We start from the raw sequence: 21,952 nt of genomic DNA, 5'->3' as shown, positions 1-21,952 counted from the left end.
TAATAAATTTCAAGCACTTTTAGATATTAAAGAGCATTTTTAAAAAAGTTTGGTACTATATGCAGTATATTCCTCTTACCTTTTAAAGAATTATAATTGCATCTTTACATGGTTGAGATTTAATCTTTACATGGTTGAGATTTATCAGCATTAAGTAGACCTTGCGAGGAAGAGGTTAATCCAATTAAACTTGAAAAAAAAATTAAAAAGTAAAATTGATAATCTGAATATATGTCAAATGTGGTTAAAGATTACTAAAGTTTCAGACAATTTAAATAATGTGTCGAGAAATGCATGGATTATTGCACTACATTTTTCCACATGCCACAATTGTCTATTCTTACATTTTACTAAATTCTAACTTGCAAAGGAATATCATGCATCCATCTACGAACGTTGCTCTGTGAAACATTATTTCAAGGGTGTAAACTACTCACTAAATCTTTAAAGCCTAGTTAATCTGTTCAGCTAATGAAGAAAAAAAAGAAACTTGCCATTACCTGAAAATATCTCACAGGAAGATTTAATTTATAATCAAGGCTTTCTGAACAACTTAAACATAGTTTTAGAGCTGTGGATATTGTGTCTCTTTATTGTAATGTTTTCTCTCACGAATCTTGCTTTTTCTGCACTGGAAAGCATTAAGCCACTTTAAAATACTAACCAACTGTTACTCCTGAGAAAGTTAACATTATAGGATATACATTTATAATCTTTCTTTAATCTATTCTCTATAGATATGTTGAAATTTCCTAGTCTAAATCTATGGCCAAAGAGTTGTGATCATAACACATTGGAAGGATACAAGTTTAGGAAATATCATTATGAGCAGCTACATATTTGGACAATTCCAAATAAACTCTTTCCAGGCATTCATTTATCTTAGCTAAAGACTTAAAAACCCAATCAGCAACACAAAACTGGGAGGTGAGATTTTTTTTAAAAAAATTCAAGTTCAACTATATTTAAAAAAATACTGATTAAATATATTTGAACTATATATAGTAAATACGTATTTCAACTGTATTTAATCATTAAAAAACAGGATTAATCGCTGTTCTCTATTGCATATAATTTAGTGATAAAACCGGATTCGGTACAGTATGCATGTTATTAGAAATCAAGCTGCATCTACCCAATCCATACAAATCTCTACAAAAACAGTATTACTTATAGTGTACCCAGTTCTCACAATATAAAGGCCAAACTATCCCTATCCTTAGAAATTATATCTGTTTTTTCCCCACCTTACAAATGTAAAAGATGGGATTCTGATCCAGATTATGCTGAGATAGGCATAAAAAGAATTTGCTTCTCTATGACATCTCTTATCCAAATACTCCTGCTTACTGTTTGCTTAGAGGAAAAATAAATTTCTAATTAAATGAATAGCTGATTTGTCATTTATAAAACTGTATAAAATGTAACTGTCTCCTTTGACTTTTATTCTAATGTGACTTAACACAGAAACCAGAAATCCTACTTCTGATTTTAGTGAATTACATCAATTTCATAAGTTTAAGTCTAAATTCTAGAGGTTGTTTTACGGTTTCAGTTACCTGAATATAATGGTAAAATGATATAAAATAAATGTATGCATTCTGTGTTGAATCTTGGCATTCCCAGAACTGCTTGTTCATAGCAACTGTGACAGAAGATAGGAAGCATCTCTTTGTGTTTATTTTTATAACTTGAATTGTAGAGGATCAGAATAGCTTTAAGGTCAAATCCTAAATGTTCTCTCTTTGGGTTTTCTATTGGGTTATGCCAATGGAAGAGCTACTTAATTAAGACAATTTTTATAGCTGCCATATTGCAATTTGAACTCTGATAGCAAATTAATTTTTTTAAAAAAAAGAAAATATAAGCATAAAATGAATAACACAATAATAGCATAATTGTGCCTGTGGACAATCTAAGCCAGCCCATACAATAACCATACTTTAAAAAAAAATCACATTGATGATATAACCAAACCTCCAAAACCCATGCTTAAGGAAACATCAACATTTTCAAGTTCTTAGAAAATGCCAGCAGGGTTGAGAACAAGTGAATCTGAAGGGCCTGGTGTTCCAAAAGATAGGTGCTTTGACAGAGAAGGCATGCTTCTTGCCACCCTTCCCCCCAAGATGGCACTGTTTGATGGACAAGATTTGAATCATGCCTGTCCTGTCAATTCTTGTAGAATGGACAGGAACACTTGGAAAAATATACCATCCTTTTGGGCACAGTGGAAGACTTATTATTTGTACTCATGCTGCCAGACTAAATGTGTTGGCATGGATTATAAATACATCAAGTAGTCCATTAATTAATATTGTAATAAATTTAAATTTTTGTTAAGTACAAAGGAAAAATACTCAAGTAATTGAAAAGAAGCATTAATATGCATCAAATAACAGATGACACTATCCCACCTCCATGAAGAGGGTTGAAGATTCTCTTGTCATCAGGATTGTAAAGTTTTAAAACAAACAAAAACTGGAACAAATTTGTCCATGCAAGATGAGAAGGAAACTTTAGGGAGAAAATAGAAAGGAAAAAGGCATCACATCATAAGATGATCTTATTTTTGAAAAACACCTCTTCAGTTATTAAAGGTATGGATAAAAGGAGCAACTCACCTGATGGCACAAAATAGAGGTAGAGCGAGAACTTTATCCTTGTAAGGTTATCCTCTGGTCTTTGAGTGTGGAGAAGAAGACAGATCAATTATCCTACTTTTGTAGTACTATACTAAACAGATTGTTCCAGTAGAGAAGGCCAGTGAGTAGGCCTTGCCCTTGAAAATAGGTAATACAGCATAGAAATTAGGATTGTGTGCTACTTCCTTCATTTTTCTCTTTTTATGCTTTGCCCTGACCCAATTTTGTGATGTTTTCTTTTCCTCTTTCCTAGGAATTCCACGGCCTCCACATCCTCCAGATATATCTCCTTATTATCCACTATCACCGGGCACTGTAGGGCAAATTCCCCATCCGCTAGGATGGTTAGTACCACAGTAAGGAGTTCCATTTTTTAATTTTTAATTTTTTAATGTATAAATGTATTTGTGGATGTATGCATAAAAGGGGATGTTTATTATGGTTATTTCCTTTGCCTAAAATGTGCATTTTAAAATAAACAAGCCAGCTGCCAATTTATAACACTGAGAAATCAATAATTTGGTCAATACAAATTAAATGATGGGACATAGAATATTGAGTAAGAATGATGTGATGTGCAGCTTTTAATTTGTTTTAATTTCTGATGATCCATGAAATGTTTATTTCAAATGTTAGTACAAAGTATTGCAAATAAAAATTCCAAGAGAGTTTAATGTTAGCTATTTGTTAATTTTGAGGTTATTTTTATGATACTTAAAGTTGTTTGTATTCATCCCCAGAGATACATTATTTTCATGTCTTGTAATATTTTTTTATTTTTATGAAACATGTTTCTAACATTAAGAGAGAGTTACATGACTGGATAAGGAAACTATTGATGAAGAAACAAACTGTTTTTAAAATGTGTAAATAACATGAACATTAATCAAGGATTCCAATTTTAATCAGAGTGTTTATTGCCTTTTTAAAGCTAGGTAATGACAACTTTACAGTAGTTCATGAACCTGACATGATTTAGAATATGAGGATCACACTAGAATTATTCAAGCATAATTTTCAGTGTTTTACTTAGTTGAAAACAAAACAAAAAAGGGGGAAGTTATCAAACTTTTTTTTAATGAAACACAAATGTCAACAAGTTAGACAATTTAGTCTAATTATATCAGTAGCAAATAATTCTGGGAACATACTGGTTTCCTTTCTATTACAACATCCTGCTCAAGATAAGAGAGTCTCAATAAAATGTACAAATATTCATATAATTTAGCTGGTCAAATAACCCAGATATTTTAGGCACTATAATATTTCAACATTTTTAGCATGTTTGGCTTTTGCTCATTATTTTCGTGATTTTTGAATTTTCTAATTTTTAGCTTCTACGATTAATAAAATCTACATGGCAAACCTATATTGCATATTTATGTTACACATTCCTTTGCATATTAATAATACAAAGTATGCAAATTTTCATAACATTATACAAATTACTATTAATGTGTTTTATTTTCGATAAGTAGAAGGTTGTCAGCTGCTTTGCCCAACAAATGGCTTTCATTGTGCATACCTCTATAAAGTTATTTATTATTATATTTTGTGAAAGCCTTCTTCTTGACATTATACAAGTTACTTTTATTTTATAGATGAGAAGTATGGTCCAGAGACTGAAAAAAATTAATGATTTTTATTAACAAATGAACAAAGCAATGCATTTCTGTATAGTAGCAAGATTTTTACAATGTGTTATTTCATTAGCTACCTCTGGAGCATATATCTGCATGAATCACTTCTATGGAAAAAAAAGAAATAAACAGTTTCTTTAACAGTTTTATTTCTGGCTTTATTTACATAAACCATATTATTGTATTTATACTACATTCATGGCAAAAATTCCTCAATATCAAATACTTTAAAAATATGATTGTTCTACTTATCTCTTTATGCTTTTTTGTCCAATTTACATTTAACAAAGATATGATCCACTTCATACCAAAACAAATTGGATGTATTTAGGATATTAATAGTACCAACAACAATAACAGTACATACCAGACAAAATCTTTTCCATTCAGTTCAAACATTACAGATAAAAAAATAACATAGCATAGACAAATAAACCTCAGTCAGAAAAATCTATGAAGCTTTCATAAGAATGTTGTTTGGTGTGTTGCTGTATTTTTTTAATTATTATAATGAGGTATGATTGTCTATTGGTTACCCACAATACTTCTTGGGGACTCTCCCCTGGTAACTCTTGTCAACACTTGTTAATCTGACAAAAGGCTACAAATTAAGCTCTGTTAATTTAATGTTTTCTCACCGAGATCTAAATACCAAAAGAGGCCCAAAGCGCAACTGAAGTCCTTTGATTCACTGTACTTTATTTTGGTATAAATTTACATTCATTATTGTTTTCCTTTGGATGTGTAGCCCTCAATTAGTGTGATGGCTCCATTAAAGCAAGCAAGACTTCGCCTTTAATTATTACAACAAAACACCTAGTTTCAGCTTGGGGAGAGGGTCTCTATTGACATAAGCAGAGGTTATAAAATTTAATTAGCCATTCGTATCAGATTTATGGCATTCAAATTGTTCTAAGTTTCTTTCCTTTGATCTGTTGCTGTACAATGCCCAAGATTTTTGTTCCAATCAAAAGAGAATAAAACTTACTGGGCAGAGAACTTTTTTTTAAAAAAAAACCCATACTTGTTATTTTTTTTTACTCATTTCCTTCCCTATCTTTCCAGGCAAGGTCAGCCAGTCTATCCAATCACAACTGGAGGATTCCGACATCCCTATCCCACTGCTTTAACTGTCAATGCTTCCATGTCAAGGTGAGTTCAAAATACCTGGGTCTAAGATATGGGTCAACTGCTACTTCCATTTATTATTCATTTTGAATGACAAAGCTTTGCTAAATCATATGCCTTAATTATACACTAATCTTCCCAATTAATGTGAAAAACTATCCTCCATTGTTGTCCATAAAAAACCCTATCATATATAATGAAATATTGTGATTAGAAGTTAATTTGTTTTAACTGAAAGCTGACTGGAGAAAAGTAGTTTAGTAACCCTAGGATATTAAAAAACCAGGAGCTTATGCTCTTACACATTTTGTTTTCCGAATGTCTTCTTCCTTCTGACATGAGTTTCTTGTGAAGAACAGAAGCAATCTACTTATTGTGCTGTTAGAGGGGTGTTAAAATTTCTCCTCATTGCCAAATATTTTTACTTCAGATGAAAAGACCCACCTGATCCTCTACTGATTAAGAGATACATATTTATTTTCTTTTCCCCAAACTCCAATTAATTCCACCTAATTTTCCAAGAGATGATAGTTTATTTACAAACTGCTTGGTAGGGCTATGTTTAAGTAATCACTAATTGCTCCTAATGATAGTTTTATTCTCTGTTCATCTGATTTTCAGTCCAGTTAATTAAATCGGTGGAGGTTTAGACTCTCCTGATGGGCTGAATCAGCTAATCCATTTTGTTGATGGCTCATAATTGAATTAGCATGTATTACATAGCAAGTATCTAGATTCAACCTCATGTCTCTGAAGGCTAGACAGCAGAAGGGGAAGAGTCTTAAAAATAGCAGGGATCTGAAGAAGTAGAAAGGAAGTTTCTTGGCCAATGGAAAACCAAATAAACAAAATCTACCTGCAAACACATTATTAAAATTCCATAGTCTGTTGTTATTTTGCTATTAATTTTGTATATATGTAAAAGATAAGCAGGGTCTGAACTTCAGTTTAATTGTTAGCAGTGAGGTAGTTCTATTTATTTTGTTTAGTTTTTCATAAGAGAGGGAAGTGTGAGAGAAAGGGAGACAATATATTCCTTAACTAGGCCTTTATGAAAGAGAGCTAGTTAGAAGGGGTATACAGCAAACCAAATACATTATTGTGATAAGGGGATGACAGAAGTACAAGTCTATTATACTTACAACAGTTATAAGAATTGTATGGTCCTTGCCCTACTCTGGCACATCCTTTGATATTCATTCTATTCAGCAGCAGGGCCAGGACTTCTCAGAATTAAGTGATGGGTCATTATACTTTAAACACCACGGAGAAGCCTAGATTGGCAATTAAACAGCACTTGCTGACACTCGCTTGTGCCACTCTGTGACCCCCTTTAGATTGAGATGTTGAAGCTCGGGGCCCTCAGCCTGCTAAATTGGTCGTAGGCACTTCTCCTGACGAGGGTTGGCTCTGAAATCTGCCGGCATCAAAGGGAGCAAGATCATGTATAAAGCATAATGTGGGTGCACCATGGTTCAGGGGGAAAAAATAAAATAAAATGAGGCAGGAATAGATGAAATGTTACAAGTGCAAGGGGAAAATGAGAGGATAATGACAAACTCAATGCAATTCAAAGAAGAATAGTTGCATGGAAAAATGCATCCCACTGCTTGTGCATAAAATCAAGGCAGGCAGATGACATCCAGTTAACAGAAACATGTCAACAGTGAAATAAAGTGAGAGGGAATAAGAGACATAAGACCCAGAGACAGCCGGGAACAAAAAATTAGTTGTCCTTAACAAGTTACAGCTCATCATTATATTCTGGCTTGGAGCCATAAAAGCAGACAGGGTATATAATGAGCTACTTAGAATTTTTACAGTGTTTATTGCAATTCAGATAGATGTTGATCTTCCAGAAGAGAGCCAAAGCCAGAGGATCTCACTCTGTCTCTTATATAATGTATAGAGTACTATTCCTTATATACTCAGAGACACAAAGCAAAAAACCCATATGTACATAGCAGTTCATGTATCAGATACACAGAGAAGACGTTTAAATTTTTTTATGACACAGTCACACAAATGGCACAATTAATTCAACTGTTGTGTGACTGGGTCATAGCCTTGAAAAATGTGGCTTTTACTATTAATGTGGCTTTTATTATATTGCCATATTGTAATGAATACAGGTAGCCCTTGACTTATAACATTTTGGTTAATGGCTGTTCAAAATGACAATGGCACTGAAAAATGTGACTGATGACTGTTTTTCACACTTAACCGCTGTTCCAACGTCCATGTGGTCATGTGCTCAAAATTCAGTAAATGCGAGTCTGTTTTTGCATTTTTGATGATTGCAATGTCCCGGAGTCATGTAATTCTCTTTTGCAACCTTCTGATGAGAAAAATCAATAGAAAAGCCAGATTCATTTAACAATCATTTAACTAACTTAAAAACTGCAGTGATTCACTTAAGAAGTGTGCAAAAAAAAAAATGGCACAAAATGGGGCAAACTCACTTAACTCACTTAGCAACAAAAATGTTGAGCTTGATTGCATCATAGATTGAGGACTACCTGTAATTCTGTTGGTTAATATTTAATACTTTTGACACTGTGCCCTTTCATTTTTATGAAAATAAGAAAGTAAAGTATAGCTTCCTTTCCTGGCATTTTGATGCATATACGTACATCTTTCAAACTCAACTTTTTTTTTCATCCAAAGTAAAACCATCATTGTGGAATAACACTAAACTCAGAAACTGAATCTTAAGCTTTTTAAAATTAAGCAGATTTTAGGTTTGAAGTCGGGAATCATCATTGTTTTTTAGAACATTGGAAAACCTTCTCTTTCTTCATTTCACTCTTTTTTGCTTTATCAATGATCCTTACTGTTTTTCCCATTCTTTAAGCATTTTCCTAAATTTAGAGTTTTTCAGAGCTTTAAATATATTATTTTTCCAAGGTTACATGTCAAGACATTTTATCACAAGGTTTAGTTTCATCTCGTCATGACTTTGCCTAAGATTTTCCCAGAATAAATTAGGAAAGAAGTTATAGATAGAGAATAGTGTGAATTTTTCCTTTTCATTCACATGGGAAAAATATCCTGTCCTAATGACACTAAAATAAAGAATTCAATGCATTGTTACAATCAGAGTTTAAAGTATACAGTTTAATACAGGACATTTTTTTGGGTGCTGAAAGCTTAGTTCCAAAATTCCCAAAGGCCATGTTCCCAGGGGGAAATTCTGAAAGATTCCAGGTTGGAGAAGGGTGTATTTCTACATAGATAATAATAATAATAATACACATTTTCTCCTTACACAGCAAAATGTAATTGCAACATCATCTGTTTTTAGCACTAGTATAACTAGTTCTTCCCATTCTTATCAAAAATCAGACAGAAATAAATAGCTACTTTTTGTTATTACTTTGTTTTAGGATATGTCTGGTATGTCTTCATCACCTTTTATTTTTCTTCCTTGTTCATCCAGTTTGCCATAATTTGACTTTCCAAACTTGTTTTTAAAGTTAACACATCTGTATCATTGCTTATCCTTTTGTCTACTAGCTTTTTAAAAGTTAAGAACTATTTAAGTTAATACAACCTTCATAAAAATAGATTAGGTTTGGTACTATGTTTTTTTCCTTGTGCATCCCTTAGGTTTTGACATTCCACTCAAGAGAATCTACTGCTTATCCATATTTTTTGAAGGAATGTAATTGAAAAAACAAGCAAATATTTGTACAAGGTATCAATAAAACTACACCCAATTTGCATAGTCAACCATGATCCAAAAGAGATTGGACAATTTGTCTGAAATGGTATAGGGTTTCCTGCCTAAGCAGGGGCTTGGACTAAAAGACTTTCAAGGTGCCTTCCAACTCTGTTATTCTGTTAACTCTGTTATTAGTCTTTAATCTGGAATTAAAACCTTTTTCTTTTCATTTTCTGTCCTTTGTTCTCTTCCAATCTCTTCTTCTATCCCATTTGTTTTTATAGATGTCAAAGAATGTGAATCCTTTCTGAGGAAATGACTCATTAGGTGATGAGGTATACCCATGCACTAAAATAAGACCTTAGATGTTTTTCATTGTTTTCCACAAGAGTTTTACCTGTAGAAAATGGATTTTCCATTTTCACAGACGGAGATAATGTGGCTCTATTCGGTAGTACAGTAAGGTTTTTTCCATGCATTATGGGGGAGGAGGGGATTTGCGCATTCAGCCAGATAGGGGTTGGCAATTTCATCCACCTTCTCAGCTCTTCCAAAGGTCCTAGGATAGGCAGATTTTCTTGTTTTATGATGTTAAACATATTGTTATATGATGTCACCTGTTCCAAGTAAAGCTGTCTTTTACAACTTTTTCTATTTACATTGTCAATGCCAATGGTGTCCTAGTGGTGCTCTAGATATTGATGTAGTATATATTCAGATCCAATCAGTGTGGCCTTTTGTAATTGACAGATAGAAATTTTGTCAATTAGATACTTTATAAGTGCCATCCTGGATTTTTTTGGTATAATACCTAGTGGCAATAACCAATGGCATGCCATGACCACTTAATGCCATGATCTTTCAATTTCAATTTTCAGATTTTGATATCTGCTGCAAATCGTTGTCTTCTATTTCAATATTTCCTGGTATCACCACCTCAATTATCCACATTTTCTTCTTTTCAACCGCAATAAAATCTTGTGTGTTATGAGCCAAGACATTATCAGTTTGTGTTTGGAAATCCTACAATATTTTAATCTATACATTTTCTACAACTTTTAAAACTATATTTCCATCATTTTTATTAGTGGCAACTTGCATCAATGTTTCTTGGCCAATTTCCCTGAGAGCTCCTGATGATTTAGCCATTTGGTATTTAAATTCTATCAGTGTACAGGATTTTATCTGCTTTATTCTTACATGAACATGTTTCCCTAGTCCCAATTCCTTTGCAAAATGTGTACTAAAAATATTTGTCAAGAATTGAATTTCCATTTCTGATTTTCCACAATGGAAAGCAAATGTCAGGTTTTATTATCAGTTTTGGCTGCTTGGTAGCCAAAATTTGTTTTTTTATTATTATTATTAATAAAAGTGAGATCATAGCAATGACAAGTAATAAAAATGATAATGTCCAGAAAGATACTTATCCTAATGTTGACAAGGCCAAATTTATTATTATGTTTATCGAATGGTCAGTCAGATATTCAGACTGGATTTTGCATTTTGATCCATCTTTTGAGTCCTTCCTCTGGACCTGCAAGAGGCAAATGGTGTTGCTTGATGTTATTAAAAGTAATGTTGCAGGATGTAAGCTATTCCAAAAATTATTATTATTATTATGGTTGGTGACAACTAGATGTTTAAATTGGATTTGGCATTCCCAAGGATCTGGCATAGGCAGATGTAGTTGTTTGGTGGTATTAAAGATATTAAATATATTTTTACAGAAATATGAGCTATTGAAAGTAAATTTGTAATTAACTTATGATGATTTTGGTGTCCAAGTGGTGCTCCAAATGTTATACGTTCACAACAGTGTGAAATCACAATTGCCAATTATTAAATTGGTTTGGTTTTCATGCACTTAAAGCTTCCCAAGAAACTAGGATGCTGTATAAGCATAATATATCTATGCTTCCAAGCCTTTTGCAATTAACAATGAAAATTTTTTCAGATTTTCTCAGTAGAAAAGCAAGATGAGAACATTTTGGAAAATGAGTTAAGATCTTCTAGGACTTAAAGATCCAAACAGATAGACCTCTTGTTTACAACATGACTGATATAACTGGTGTTGAAAAGAAGAAAGTCTGGTTCATTGATGTTGCTATATTAGGTGATGCTAGGATTATGGAGAATCAATTTTGAAAAAAAAAAAGTACCAGGACTTGCAAATCGAAGCTGAAATGAAAAATGTGTAATAACAATGGAAGTGGTGGAGAAAAGGGCAAGGAAAATCAAGAATTGTTTGATACTCAGTGAAAATGAAATGCATATTTTTTGGTCATAACCCACTCATTGCCTAGCCATTTAACAATATACCAGAAGGAAGTGAAATTGAAGATTGGTTAACATCTGGTAAAACCTACTTGATAATGAAAGATCCAGCACAAGAGGCAGCACCAGGCAACTACACGACAATTTCCTGCTTACCAACAACTTTCAAATTGCTAATTAGTGTGGTGGGCTGAGGCAGTCCAAAAGCATCCAATTGAAAACAAGCTCACTCCACCTAAGCAGAAAGAAAATTGCTCAAAAGATCAGTTTCCAATAAACAAGATCATTTTAAAAAACTTCAAGAGAAGGAAAACCAACTTGAATGTGCAGATAGTGCTCAACTTACAATGGGAAGCTTCACAATCACAATGTTCACATAACAACTACCACAAAAAGATTGTAAAATTGGGCATGATCACATGATGACCTGCTTATTGATTTTCATGAGTTATGACTATAATTGTGGGCTCAATTTTGGTCAGAAGTTAAGAACTACCTTAATTTGGATTGATTACAAGAAGGTATTTGATTCTCTGACATATGATTAGATAATCAGGTTCCTAGAAATCAAGTCAGTAGAAAGTTTGGAAGCTTTGTGCAAAATTTCATGGAGAATGGAAGACACAGTTTCTGATTAATGCTGATAGATTAAGGTTAATGAGATTAATGTCAAGAGATGAATCATTTAAGCAGAGTCACTATCACTGTTACTGTTTGCACTGATTCAGCTGTGTACAATACTGAACAAATCAGGACATGGCTATAAAGTGTCAAAGTGTTCCTTCAGTTAGCAGAGGATTTAGAGATGAGTTTATAGACAATGGAGTGAGGTATGGAATGAAGATATTTTTGGTTGTATTTTACAAGGCAGTGAAAAGTTGCTAGTGTGGAATATATTTGCTTCCTATGAAGGAGGACATTCTTTAGTACTACAATGGAGGTTAAAGTGGACAAATACATCACCCTTACCATCTACAGGGAAAAAATACTGAAAACTGAGGTAATTCAGATGCCCCATGGAAATAACATCAAGAGTATGAATGAAGATGGTCACTACAAATACCTGGGCATCTTTCAAGATAACAACGTCAAGCATACTGAAGTCAAGAAGAAGATCAGTAGTGAATATCTCAGAAGAATGGAAAAGATCTTTAACCTCACTGGTGGAACACCATCAAGGCAATTAACAGCTAGGTAACTCCAGTCATTAGATATACATCTGGATTAGTAGATTGAGCTTGAACTGAAGTAAAAACCCTGAATAGGAAAATAGAAAAATAACAATAACGAATCATGTCCTTCATCTACAAAGTGATATTGACAAATTCTAATTACCAAAAAAATAGGTGTCCTTGAAAAAAGGGTATTGGAAGAATATCTGAAGGACAGTGAAGAAAATGCACTGAACCATAAAGACTTATTGAATGCTAAAAAGATCAACTGATTTATAAGAAAGACCAAATGAATAGTATAATAGGTACATGTAGAGGTAAAGTATTATATGGCTGATACATTAAAAAATAATTATACAGGAAAGCAGATGACAATAATGGTTAAGAGCGGGGAATGGCTAAGAGCAGGAAAATGGAAGGTTAATGCTGCCCAAGACCCAGCCTTAAGAATAAAAATGTATACAAGGCAGAATTGAGAAGACTGCAAATGCTGCCTCTGTTAAGAAGCAAAAAAAACAGTGAACCACCTAATTAGGTGCTGCAATATCACACAGACCAACTGCAAACAACGGCATGACAAAAAAGAAACAATGATACAGTGGAATATCTGCAGGAAATGCCTATTACTTACTTACTTACTTACTTACTTACTTACTTACTTACTTACTTACTTTAATTTATATGCTACCCATCTTGCTATCCAAAGTGACATTTGCCTTCAAGCAAGAACTGGTAGGACTACAAAATAAATAAAGTAATAGAAAATGAAGAAGCTAAAGTATCCTATGTAGAATTCTGTAGGCTGTAGAATTCAAGCATTACTAGCATATGCCATAGATTCAACAATTGTTGATAAGAAAGACAAAAAAAACCCTAGAAATTGGACATTGAAATACCTGGAGGCAGCAGAATAAGAGAGAAATAACTGGGATGGGGGAGAACCAAAATAGAAAGACCAGCAAAGGGAGGTAGGACAACTGTGGCAAAAATAAACAAAGATAGTACCAATATTAATAAACACCTTTGGTTCAATTCCAAAATACCAAAAGAGCATCACTTGAACACCATCAGCATTGATAAATCACAACCAGTCAATTGTAAAAGGCATTTTTATTTGGAATAGTTTACATCCTGTGAGAATATCTATAATATTATTAAACAATAATATCTGCCTATCTGGGATCCTTAGGAAGGACTTGATAAATGGACAAAAATGCCCAATCTAAACAACGGAGTGATTATGCAACCAAACAAAATAATAATAGTATCAACCTTGTATAGTCCCATGGTTCCTTGAAGATCAATTTTGGCCACTTTGGGGAACTCTGCCATAGAGGTAAAAGCACTGTAATGCTATATAGTCCGTGATATAAGAGTATAGGAAATATTTCTCTTTTCTACACAAGTCAGGATGATCTAAGTCAAAAGCAGCTTTTATATCCCCCAGGATCCCCACCACAATAGGGGCAACCCATAGATGCAGAATTCTACTCCTATACTTTCAAGTGCCATCCATGTTGTAGTAATTTTGTATTCTGATTCTGCTTAAAAAAAAAAAAACTATTGACAATTGGATTTTATTTTATAATTTAAGGCCATGAAATTTAATGAGCTTTTGGGAAATAGCTTATTCATTGCATTTTCTTTTTGAAAAGCCAATCTTCCTTTGTCAGGGGAAAGGATGATGCTTAAGTAAGGTAGATATTTTGTTCTATTTTGATTGGTACTAACTTAATTGATCTATTTCTCTGAGCACCAAGTATTTATAAATTGACATATCCAGTTAGTTTATTTATTAAATATAGTCATCCACTCTGTTTCTCTCTCTCTTCCCCCCCTCACACACACACAACACACAACACAGACACACACAAATATACACACATATACAGAAACATGAGGTATTAATTTGCAATCTCCTGAGCTGTTAGACTACAATACCTACATCCTCAATAATCTTGATAATTATATATGCAACATATATTCAAATTATGGATTTCACCAAGTTGTTGCTTAATTTTTAAAAAATTAAAAATTGTTCTGTATGACTTTTTCCATTTCTTCTCTTCTCTTATACAAAGTTTCCCTGCATTAATTTATTATTTAAGTCTGGTTGTACTATTCATGATATATTAGATAGTCAATAGTAAATAATGTGACTTATAATAATATATACCTGTAGAATATAGATACAGTATCTCACAGAGAGTATACTCCCTCACATTTTGTAAATATTTAAGTATACAACACTGAAGAAATAACACTTGGCTACAATGTAAAGTAGGAAGTATATAGCTTGTATAATGGTGTAAATGTGCTGTCCCCTCAAAATAATGCAACACATAGCCATTAATGTCTAAACTGCTGGCAACAAAAGTGAGTGCACCCCTAAGTGATAATGTCCGAATGGGGCCCAAAGTGTCAATATTTTGTGTGGCCACCATTATTTTCCAGTACTGCCTTAACCCTCTTGGGAATAGAGTTCACCAGAGCTTCACAGGTTGCCACTGGAGTCCTCTTCCACTCCTCCAAGACAATGTCACGGAACTGGTGAAAGTTAGAGACCTTGCGCACCTCCACTTTCCATTTCAGGATGCCCCACAGATGCTCAATAGGGTTAGATCTGGAAACATGCTTGGCCAGTCCATCACTTTTACCCTCAGCTTCTTTAGAAAGGCAGTGGTCGTTTTGGAGGTGTGTTTGGGGTCATTATGTTGGAATACTGCCCTGCGGCCCAGTCTCTGAAGGGACAGGATCATGCTCTGCTTCAGTATGTCACAGTACATGTTGGCATTCATGGTTCCCTCAGTGAACTATAGCTCTCCAGTGCCAGCAGAACTCATGCAACCCCAGACCATGACATTCCCACCACATGGTTGTCTGTAGGCAAGACACACTTATCTTTGTACTCCTCACCTGGTTGCTTCCACACATGCTTGACACCATCTGAACCAAATAGGTTTATCTTGGTCTCATTGGACATGGTTCCAGAAATCCATGTCCTTAAGTCTGCTTGTCTGCAGGCTTTCTTGTGCTTCATCTTTAGAAGAGGCTTCCTTCTGGGACAACAGCCCTGCAGATGAATTTGATGCAGTGTCTGGCATATGGTCTGAGCACTGACAGGTTGACCCCACCCCTTCAACCTCTGCAGCAACGCTGGAAGCACTCATACATCTATTTCCTAAAGCCAACCTCTGGATATGACACTGAGCATGAGCACTCAACTTCTTTGGTCAACCATGGGGAGGCTGTTCTGAGTGGAACCTGTCCAGTTAAACTGCTGTATGGTCTTGGGCACTGTGCTACAGCTCAGTTTCAGGGTTTTGGCAATTTTCTTATAGCCTATGCCATCTTTATGTCGAGCAACAATACATTTTATCAGATCCTCAGAGAGTTCATTGCCATGAGGTGCCATGTTGAACTTCCAGTGACCAGTATGAGAGAGTGAGAGTGATAACACCAAATTTAACACACCTTCTCCCCCTTCACACCTGAGACCTTGTAACACTAATGAGTCACATGACACCAGGGAGGGAAAACAGCTACTTGGGCCCAATTTGGACATTATCACTTAGGGGTGTACTCACTTTTGTTGCCATGGGTTTAGACATTAATGGCTGTGTGTTGTGTTATTTTGAGGGGATAGCACATTTATACAAGCTGTATACTCACTATTTTACATTGTAGCCAAGTGTCATTTCTTCAGTGTTGTCACATGAAAAAATATACTTAAACATTTACAAAATGTGAGGGGGTGTACTGACTTCTACGAGATACTGTATATTCTTATTTTGTGAACTTCAGAACATATGCTTATCTTTGTAATGCTTATTCAAATGTAGTTACATAGAAATAGTCACTACATTTCCTTATAAAACAAATGCCCAAAATTTTATTTCCCCAATGGTAATATGTACTAATATAGCATCTAAAATAAAATATATCTAAAATAAGTACATGCATACATAATATGATATAAAAATATATTTTTATATTGCTTTAACTATTGTACTGTTAACATTTTATTATGTGTAAATATAAATAACAAAATAGCCACTTTTTATCTTCAATTTGATTTGATACTCTGCCTCTGGTTTAAATTTCTAATGCTTTATTTGTCATAAATTGCTGCAATTTAAGATGTGTGTTTTATATTCAAGTGAATGAGCTGTAATTTCATTGTGTTTTCATGAACTAAATTGCTACTTATATATATTAGATAAAAAACAGTGATTTTACTAAATGAATTCTTTAATTTAATGACTAGAGATACATCATTTTGGGGGAAAATGTATTTTGAACCAGGTTTCATATACTTTAATAGATATTCTTGCATTGTGTCTTTTATTATATGTATGTACACACCTGTCCCCATTCATTCATTGTTATTCTGACGATTTACACAGCTTTATCTCCTCTAGGTTCCCTCCACACATGGTCCCTCCACATCATAGTTTACATACAACTGGGATTCCTCATCCAGCAATAGTCACCCCAACAGTCAAACAAGAATCTTCCCAGAATGATGTTGGCTCACTCCATAGCTCGTAAGTTGTTGTTATTGTTGCTTACATTTACATTGTTCACATTTAATTTAGTTTCAAATGATGGTCTAATTTGTAGCAAGCAGTGTTGGAAATACTTTCTATATACCATTGAGGTTGACATTTTAGAACAGTGGTCACCAACCGGTGGGCCGCAACCCATTGGTGGCCGTGAGAAAATTTTGGTGGCAAAGAAATCTCACCAGAGCACCCTCCCAAAGCAATTAATCCAGGCTGCGCAGAAACACAAGGCTGTGCTGTCCACATGGCCTGCAGGAACGCTCCCCACCCACTCACTCCTTACTCTGCAAACTTGCCTGCTAAGTTGCTATTTTTCCTTTTTCCAACCATCATCTGTTCTGCTGTGCCGGGAGATTCAGATTAGCTAGGAAGCAGGAAATGGTTTGATTTCTTGCTTTCTAGCTAGTCTTTAGTTCTTCGACTCTGCTTTTAAGCACAACTGAACTTCCCTTAGGACTGAAGGTTCTGTTATTCAGTGCAGACTCACGGCAAGCAAATTTGAGAAATTGAGCTAGCTGATGGCAGATAGATAGATCACTGAATGATTCTGTGAGCAACTCAATCTGCCTGCCTGCTTTGCCTGATTTTGAGTAAAAGTTGCTCTTTCTTTATAAAAAAATATATCAATATTTACATACATGGTGTGTTGTGAGTTAATTTTGTGAGTTTGCTTGCTAGTAAATTTTATAAGTTTGCTTGCAAGCAAATTTTATATGACAGATTGAGCTTGCCGATGGTAAATAGATAGATCACGGAATGATTCTGTGATTCTGTGAGCAACTCAATCTGCCTGCGTGCTTTGTCTGATTTGGGTAAAAATTGCTCTTTTTTTTATAAAAAAATCAATATTTAGATAAATATTTATACTATTTACATACAAGCCATGCCCAGCCAGTCACATGACCACCAAGCCACACCCACAAATTAGGCCATGCCCACAGAACCGGTTAGTCGTCCCTGGGATTTAAAATTATGAGTTTGGTGGTCCCTGAGGTCCAAAAGGTTGGCAACCCCTTTTTAGAACATAAGATTTTAGAACATAAGAAGCTGTCTTAGGCTGAGTTTGATCATTGAACCAATTAGCTCAGTGATTTAGTGATTTTCCAGGGTTTCCAGCATGAGTCTTTTAATATCCTATTGGAAGCTGACAAGGATCAAAGGATCAACTTTTGGCCTGTAAGGTTACGCTCAAACACTGACCTATTATCCATTTATTTTAAATTTGTTTACACGAACATTTAGGCTTTAATTAAGATCTCTGTTGACTCATCGATCAGTGTTTATTTAAACAATGTCTATCTATGTAGATTCTTTGCTTAGAGAGTACCTGTGAAATATATAATGTCATGCAAGTTCTGTGTTTTTTATTTCCTGTCAACTGTCTAGAAAACATCAGGACTCCAAAAAAGAAGAGGAGAAAAAGAAACCACACATAAAGAAACCTCTTAATGCGTTTATGTTGTATATGAAGGAAATGAGAGCGAAAGTTGTAGCAGAATGCACGCTGAAAGAAAGTGCTGCCATCAATCAGATTCTTGGTCGAAGGGTAGGTAACTAGTCAGGGTATGTATACAAACCTTGTTAGATAAAACAACCAAGATGGCTAAAATGAAAAGACACAATCCATAAACATACTTCAGGGAGATTATGCCTATCCCATGGAATGTGTAGCCTTTTTTTAACTTTGTTGCTTTTGGCATTTCCTTACATTTTAGGGTAACATATAGATGATTATTACATCTATATGTAGTTACACTTCTACAACATATATAATCTACATGTGCTATCTAATGTCAATAGATGTGTTTCCCTGATTCACATGATTTTTAGGTTTAAATGTAATCACTGCCTTGTCATCTTCATTTGCCAACCAAATCTGGTGCCTCCACTCTCAAAAATGTTTGCTGTGCTTTTTTATTTCTCTTGGTTTTTAAAGTACATTAGTGGTTGGATTCAATCTCTGATCCATATTTGTAGTCTATTGGAACAGGAACATCCCATCCACAAAGTTTTAGACATCAGTGCTGGAATCTCTACATGCAAGAACCCTAAATCTGATAACCATCATTTAGTAACAAAACTAATAATAATGTAGAATTATTTCTACTACTACTACTACTATTGTTGTGACTCTTAGCCAGCCATGATCCATGATCCAAAGCCATGCAGTTGGCAGTGTTTTAGGAACTGCCTATGCCTTCTTTCTAGGGGTGAGACTCACTGGCCCAAAGTTATGTTTTTACCATGTTGACAAGCCATATATCATTGAAAGTATACACTGTTCTTTTTGTTTTTTCTTGTTGTTTTACCTTATCATATCTAGAATGATATGAAAGGCTACAAAATAAAATGTGAACTGTCTGAAGGCCATTTTTGCATGTCTCACTCAAAACTTAGTACAAACCTAACCATCCTTGAGGTATTACACCTTTCATTTTTCCTAAATGTCAATTAATTAAATCTTGACTGAAGTAATAATGAAGTAGACTTTTTATCAATAACAAACAATATATCATCCATGTCTATTGATATGTTATGTAGTTTTCTAAGATGTACTGGATACTCTTTTGATTGTGACTCTGCTTTCTTTTTCTTTACAGTGGCATGCACTATCTAGAGAAGAACAAGCAAAATATTATGAATTAGCCAGAAAGGAACGACAACTTCACATGCAGCTTTACCCCGGCTGGTCCGCACGGGATAACTATGTAGGTGGCTATGTAGGTAGAATTCTTTTCAGTAGTAGAGATTGTAGACAAGTACTGCTGTAATCTGCTGAAGTACGCCCACACACGAAAGACAAGGACTACCAATCCGGTAATTATAGCGGATGTTTCCATTCTGTTGCCAACTCAATTGGATACAATTGGCACCCATTCAATAGAGGTGTGTCAGTAAAGTCTGGTGAGAACAAATTTCTTACAGAATTTATATCCTATTAGACCTTTAATTTTTTTACACGTTACCAAAATGATAGTAACAATGATAAAACAGTTCTCTTTCTATTCTCACCTTCATCTCTTTCTCCAACCCCCAAAATTGAGTGCCTTGTTGCATACCTGTGTGAGAGTATGGTGGAAAGTGGAAGAATGGCTTACCCTAGCTTCAGAGAAGGCAAAGATTTGTTGGAAGTCTTGCTCTCAAGTGGGGCTAAATAAATTATTCCACCCTCTACTGTTTTATATTTTACTTCATTGTACAATTGTCTGTCATGATCACAGTTTGTTTAAAATGATATTGGCTTACCAATTACCTTGTACTGGCTTCTGTTATTTAGCCCCTTTGTTATCTATGTTTCCCTTTGAAAGGTCCTGAATAGGGAGCTTGTTTGAAGAGTGCATCATACATAATCCTGATGATATGTTAACTTTGCTGATACATTGTAAATGAACATTTTATTATCTAGTATTCATTTAAGCTTGGCTGAAATGGCTGGATGTGTATTTTGATATAGAGGGAGGATATGAAGATCTATATCTGATCTATCAGTCTGTGTTCATGATTGTTTATTTCCATATATTTGTGACTGAAATATGAATTTATTTCATAACATGCAATAGAAATCTCCCAGTGAAAGTATTGCATCAGTATGGACCATTTCAAATATGAACCAATTACTTAATAAAACCAATCCAACAATAAACCAATCACACCACTTAAACACTCCAATAAGTGTTAATATAAATTTTAAACAGAGCCCAAATATTTTCACTAGCAGAATGTAAGTCGAAAATTAGGAAAATAAGCTTGTACTGTTTATATAAAACTGTTCTATTTTTATCACCAAAAAATGGCTAAACTGCATGGTAGATTTGCATCTGTATTGGGCAGCTATAAAACCCATTTTAAATTAAAAAAACAACAACAAATGAATACATTGAAGTAAAATTAGAATGCTAATCTGCCTAAATTCTGAAACCAAAGAAATGAAAATGTGGGGTAAACATCCTATCGATTCATTATATCTGACCTGATTAAATAAAGCATTTTACACATCTTCTTCAGGTAGATGTAAAGTCTGATATCCTGTTTAAGCAACTGGGTTTTCAAAAATATATAATTCAGAAGGTTCTGATTAACCAATTGCCAAAAAGAGGGATAGGGGAATTTTGGCAATGACATGCTATTCAAACATAAACAATTGTACAAGTTAAATTGCTCTATCTATATATTTGCAATATATGGAGGATGCCTGACTTCTTTGGTATTTAATAGATTTTTAGTTTCATCTCTCTTATAGGACACCTTGTTTACATATTACACTAGCCCATTTTGCAAAATCAAATTCACTCATTCTTATTTCAGTAACTTAACAATATTCCTTAAATTCATGTTTATTAATCTGTTTGAGACTTGTTTCTACTTAGGTTATTTTAACAAATTTCTTCATAAAAACACATAGATTATCTGTTTATATATTTATTTAAACATTTACATGTCCACCCAATCATATCAAGCATATCATCAAGCAACATACAAGGAGTTCTGTTTCTGAGACTAACATAGATGAAGGTTTTGTTTTAAGTGCTAGCAACCCATATATGGTATCAAAATGTTCCCATTATCCTTTCCAAACCCATGCTTTTCCCATTTATTAAAGTACGTTCCTATTGCCTCTAGCTTTTTCCCTGCTTCTAAGCAGATAGCAGTGCTTATGACCTTCTTTGAGATAATTTCCATTGCAACCCAAGGGTATATTAATTCCAAGTTCAAAGTTGTTACCAGGAGTTAAACTGAAATTCCTACTACTACTGTACAGTCTGATTTCACAAGACTTGAAAGATTTTCAGGAAACATATTCTCCTCCTACTTCCCTATCATTGACATATGAGCATGTTCACTGTCTTAAGCATTTGGACCT

The 21,952-nt window shown here is 34.2% G+C and overlaps 1 protein-coding gene across 28 annotated transcripts in view; it reads left to right on the top strand.

Moving 5' to 3' along the window:
- The window catches only part of TCF7L2 (transcription factor 7 like 2), a 206,372-nt gene that overhangs the window by 168,915 nt on the left and 15,505 nt on the right, over window positions 1–21,952 (top strand). For 10 of the 28 annotated variants that reach the window (XM_026670493.2, XM_026670563.2, XM_026670571.2 and 7 more), the window contains 5 exons: window positions 2,899–3,001; window positions 5,351–5,437; window positions 16,933–17,073; window positions 18,478–18,637; window positions 19,692–19,811. In XM_026670493.2, coding sequence (XP_026526278.1) covers window positions 2,899–3,001; window positions 5,351–5,437; window positions 16,933–17,073; window positions 18,478–18,637; window positions 19,692–19,811 — 611 coding nt within the window. The remainder of the gene's footprint in view (window positions 1–2,898; window positions 3,002–5,350; window positions 5,438–16,932; window positions 17,074–18,477; window positions 18,638–19,691; window positions 19,812–21,952) is intronic. The other 18 variants (XM_026670590.2, XM_026670581.2, XM_026670510.2 and 15 more) reach the window with 6 other exon arrangements.

Source organism: Notechis scutatus, chromosome 4 (assembly GCF_049901735.1).
Source record: "Notechis scutatus isolate UNSWTSFEM ecotype Mainland chromosome 4, rNotScu1.2, whole genome shotgun sequence".
Taxonomy (NCBI): Eukaryota; Metazoa; Chordata; class Lepidosauria; order Squamata; family Elapidae; genus Notechis; species Notechis scutatus.
Note: the sequence above shows the minus strand (reverse complement) of the source record. Positions and strands in the feature narration are given on the sequence as shown.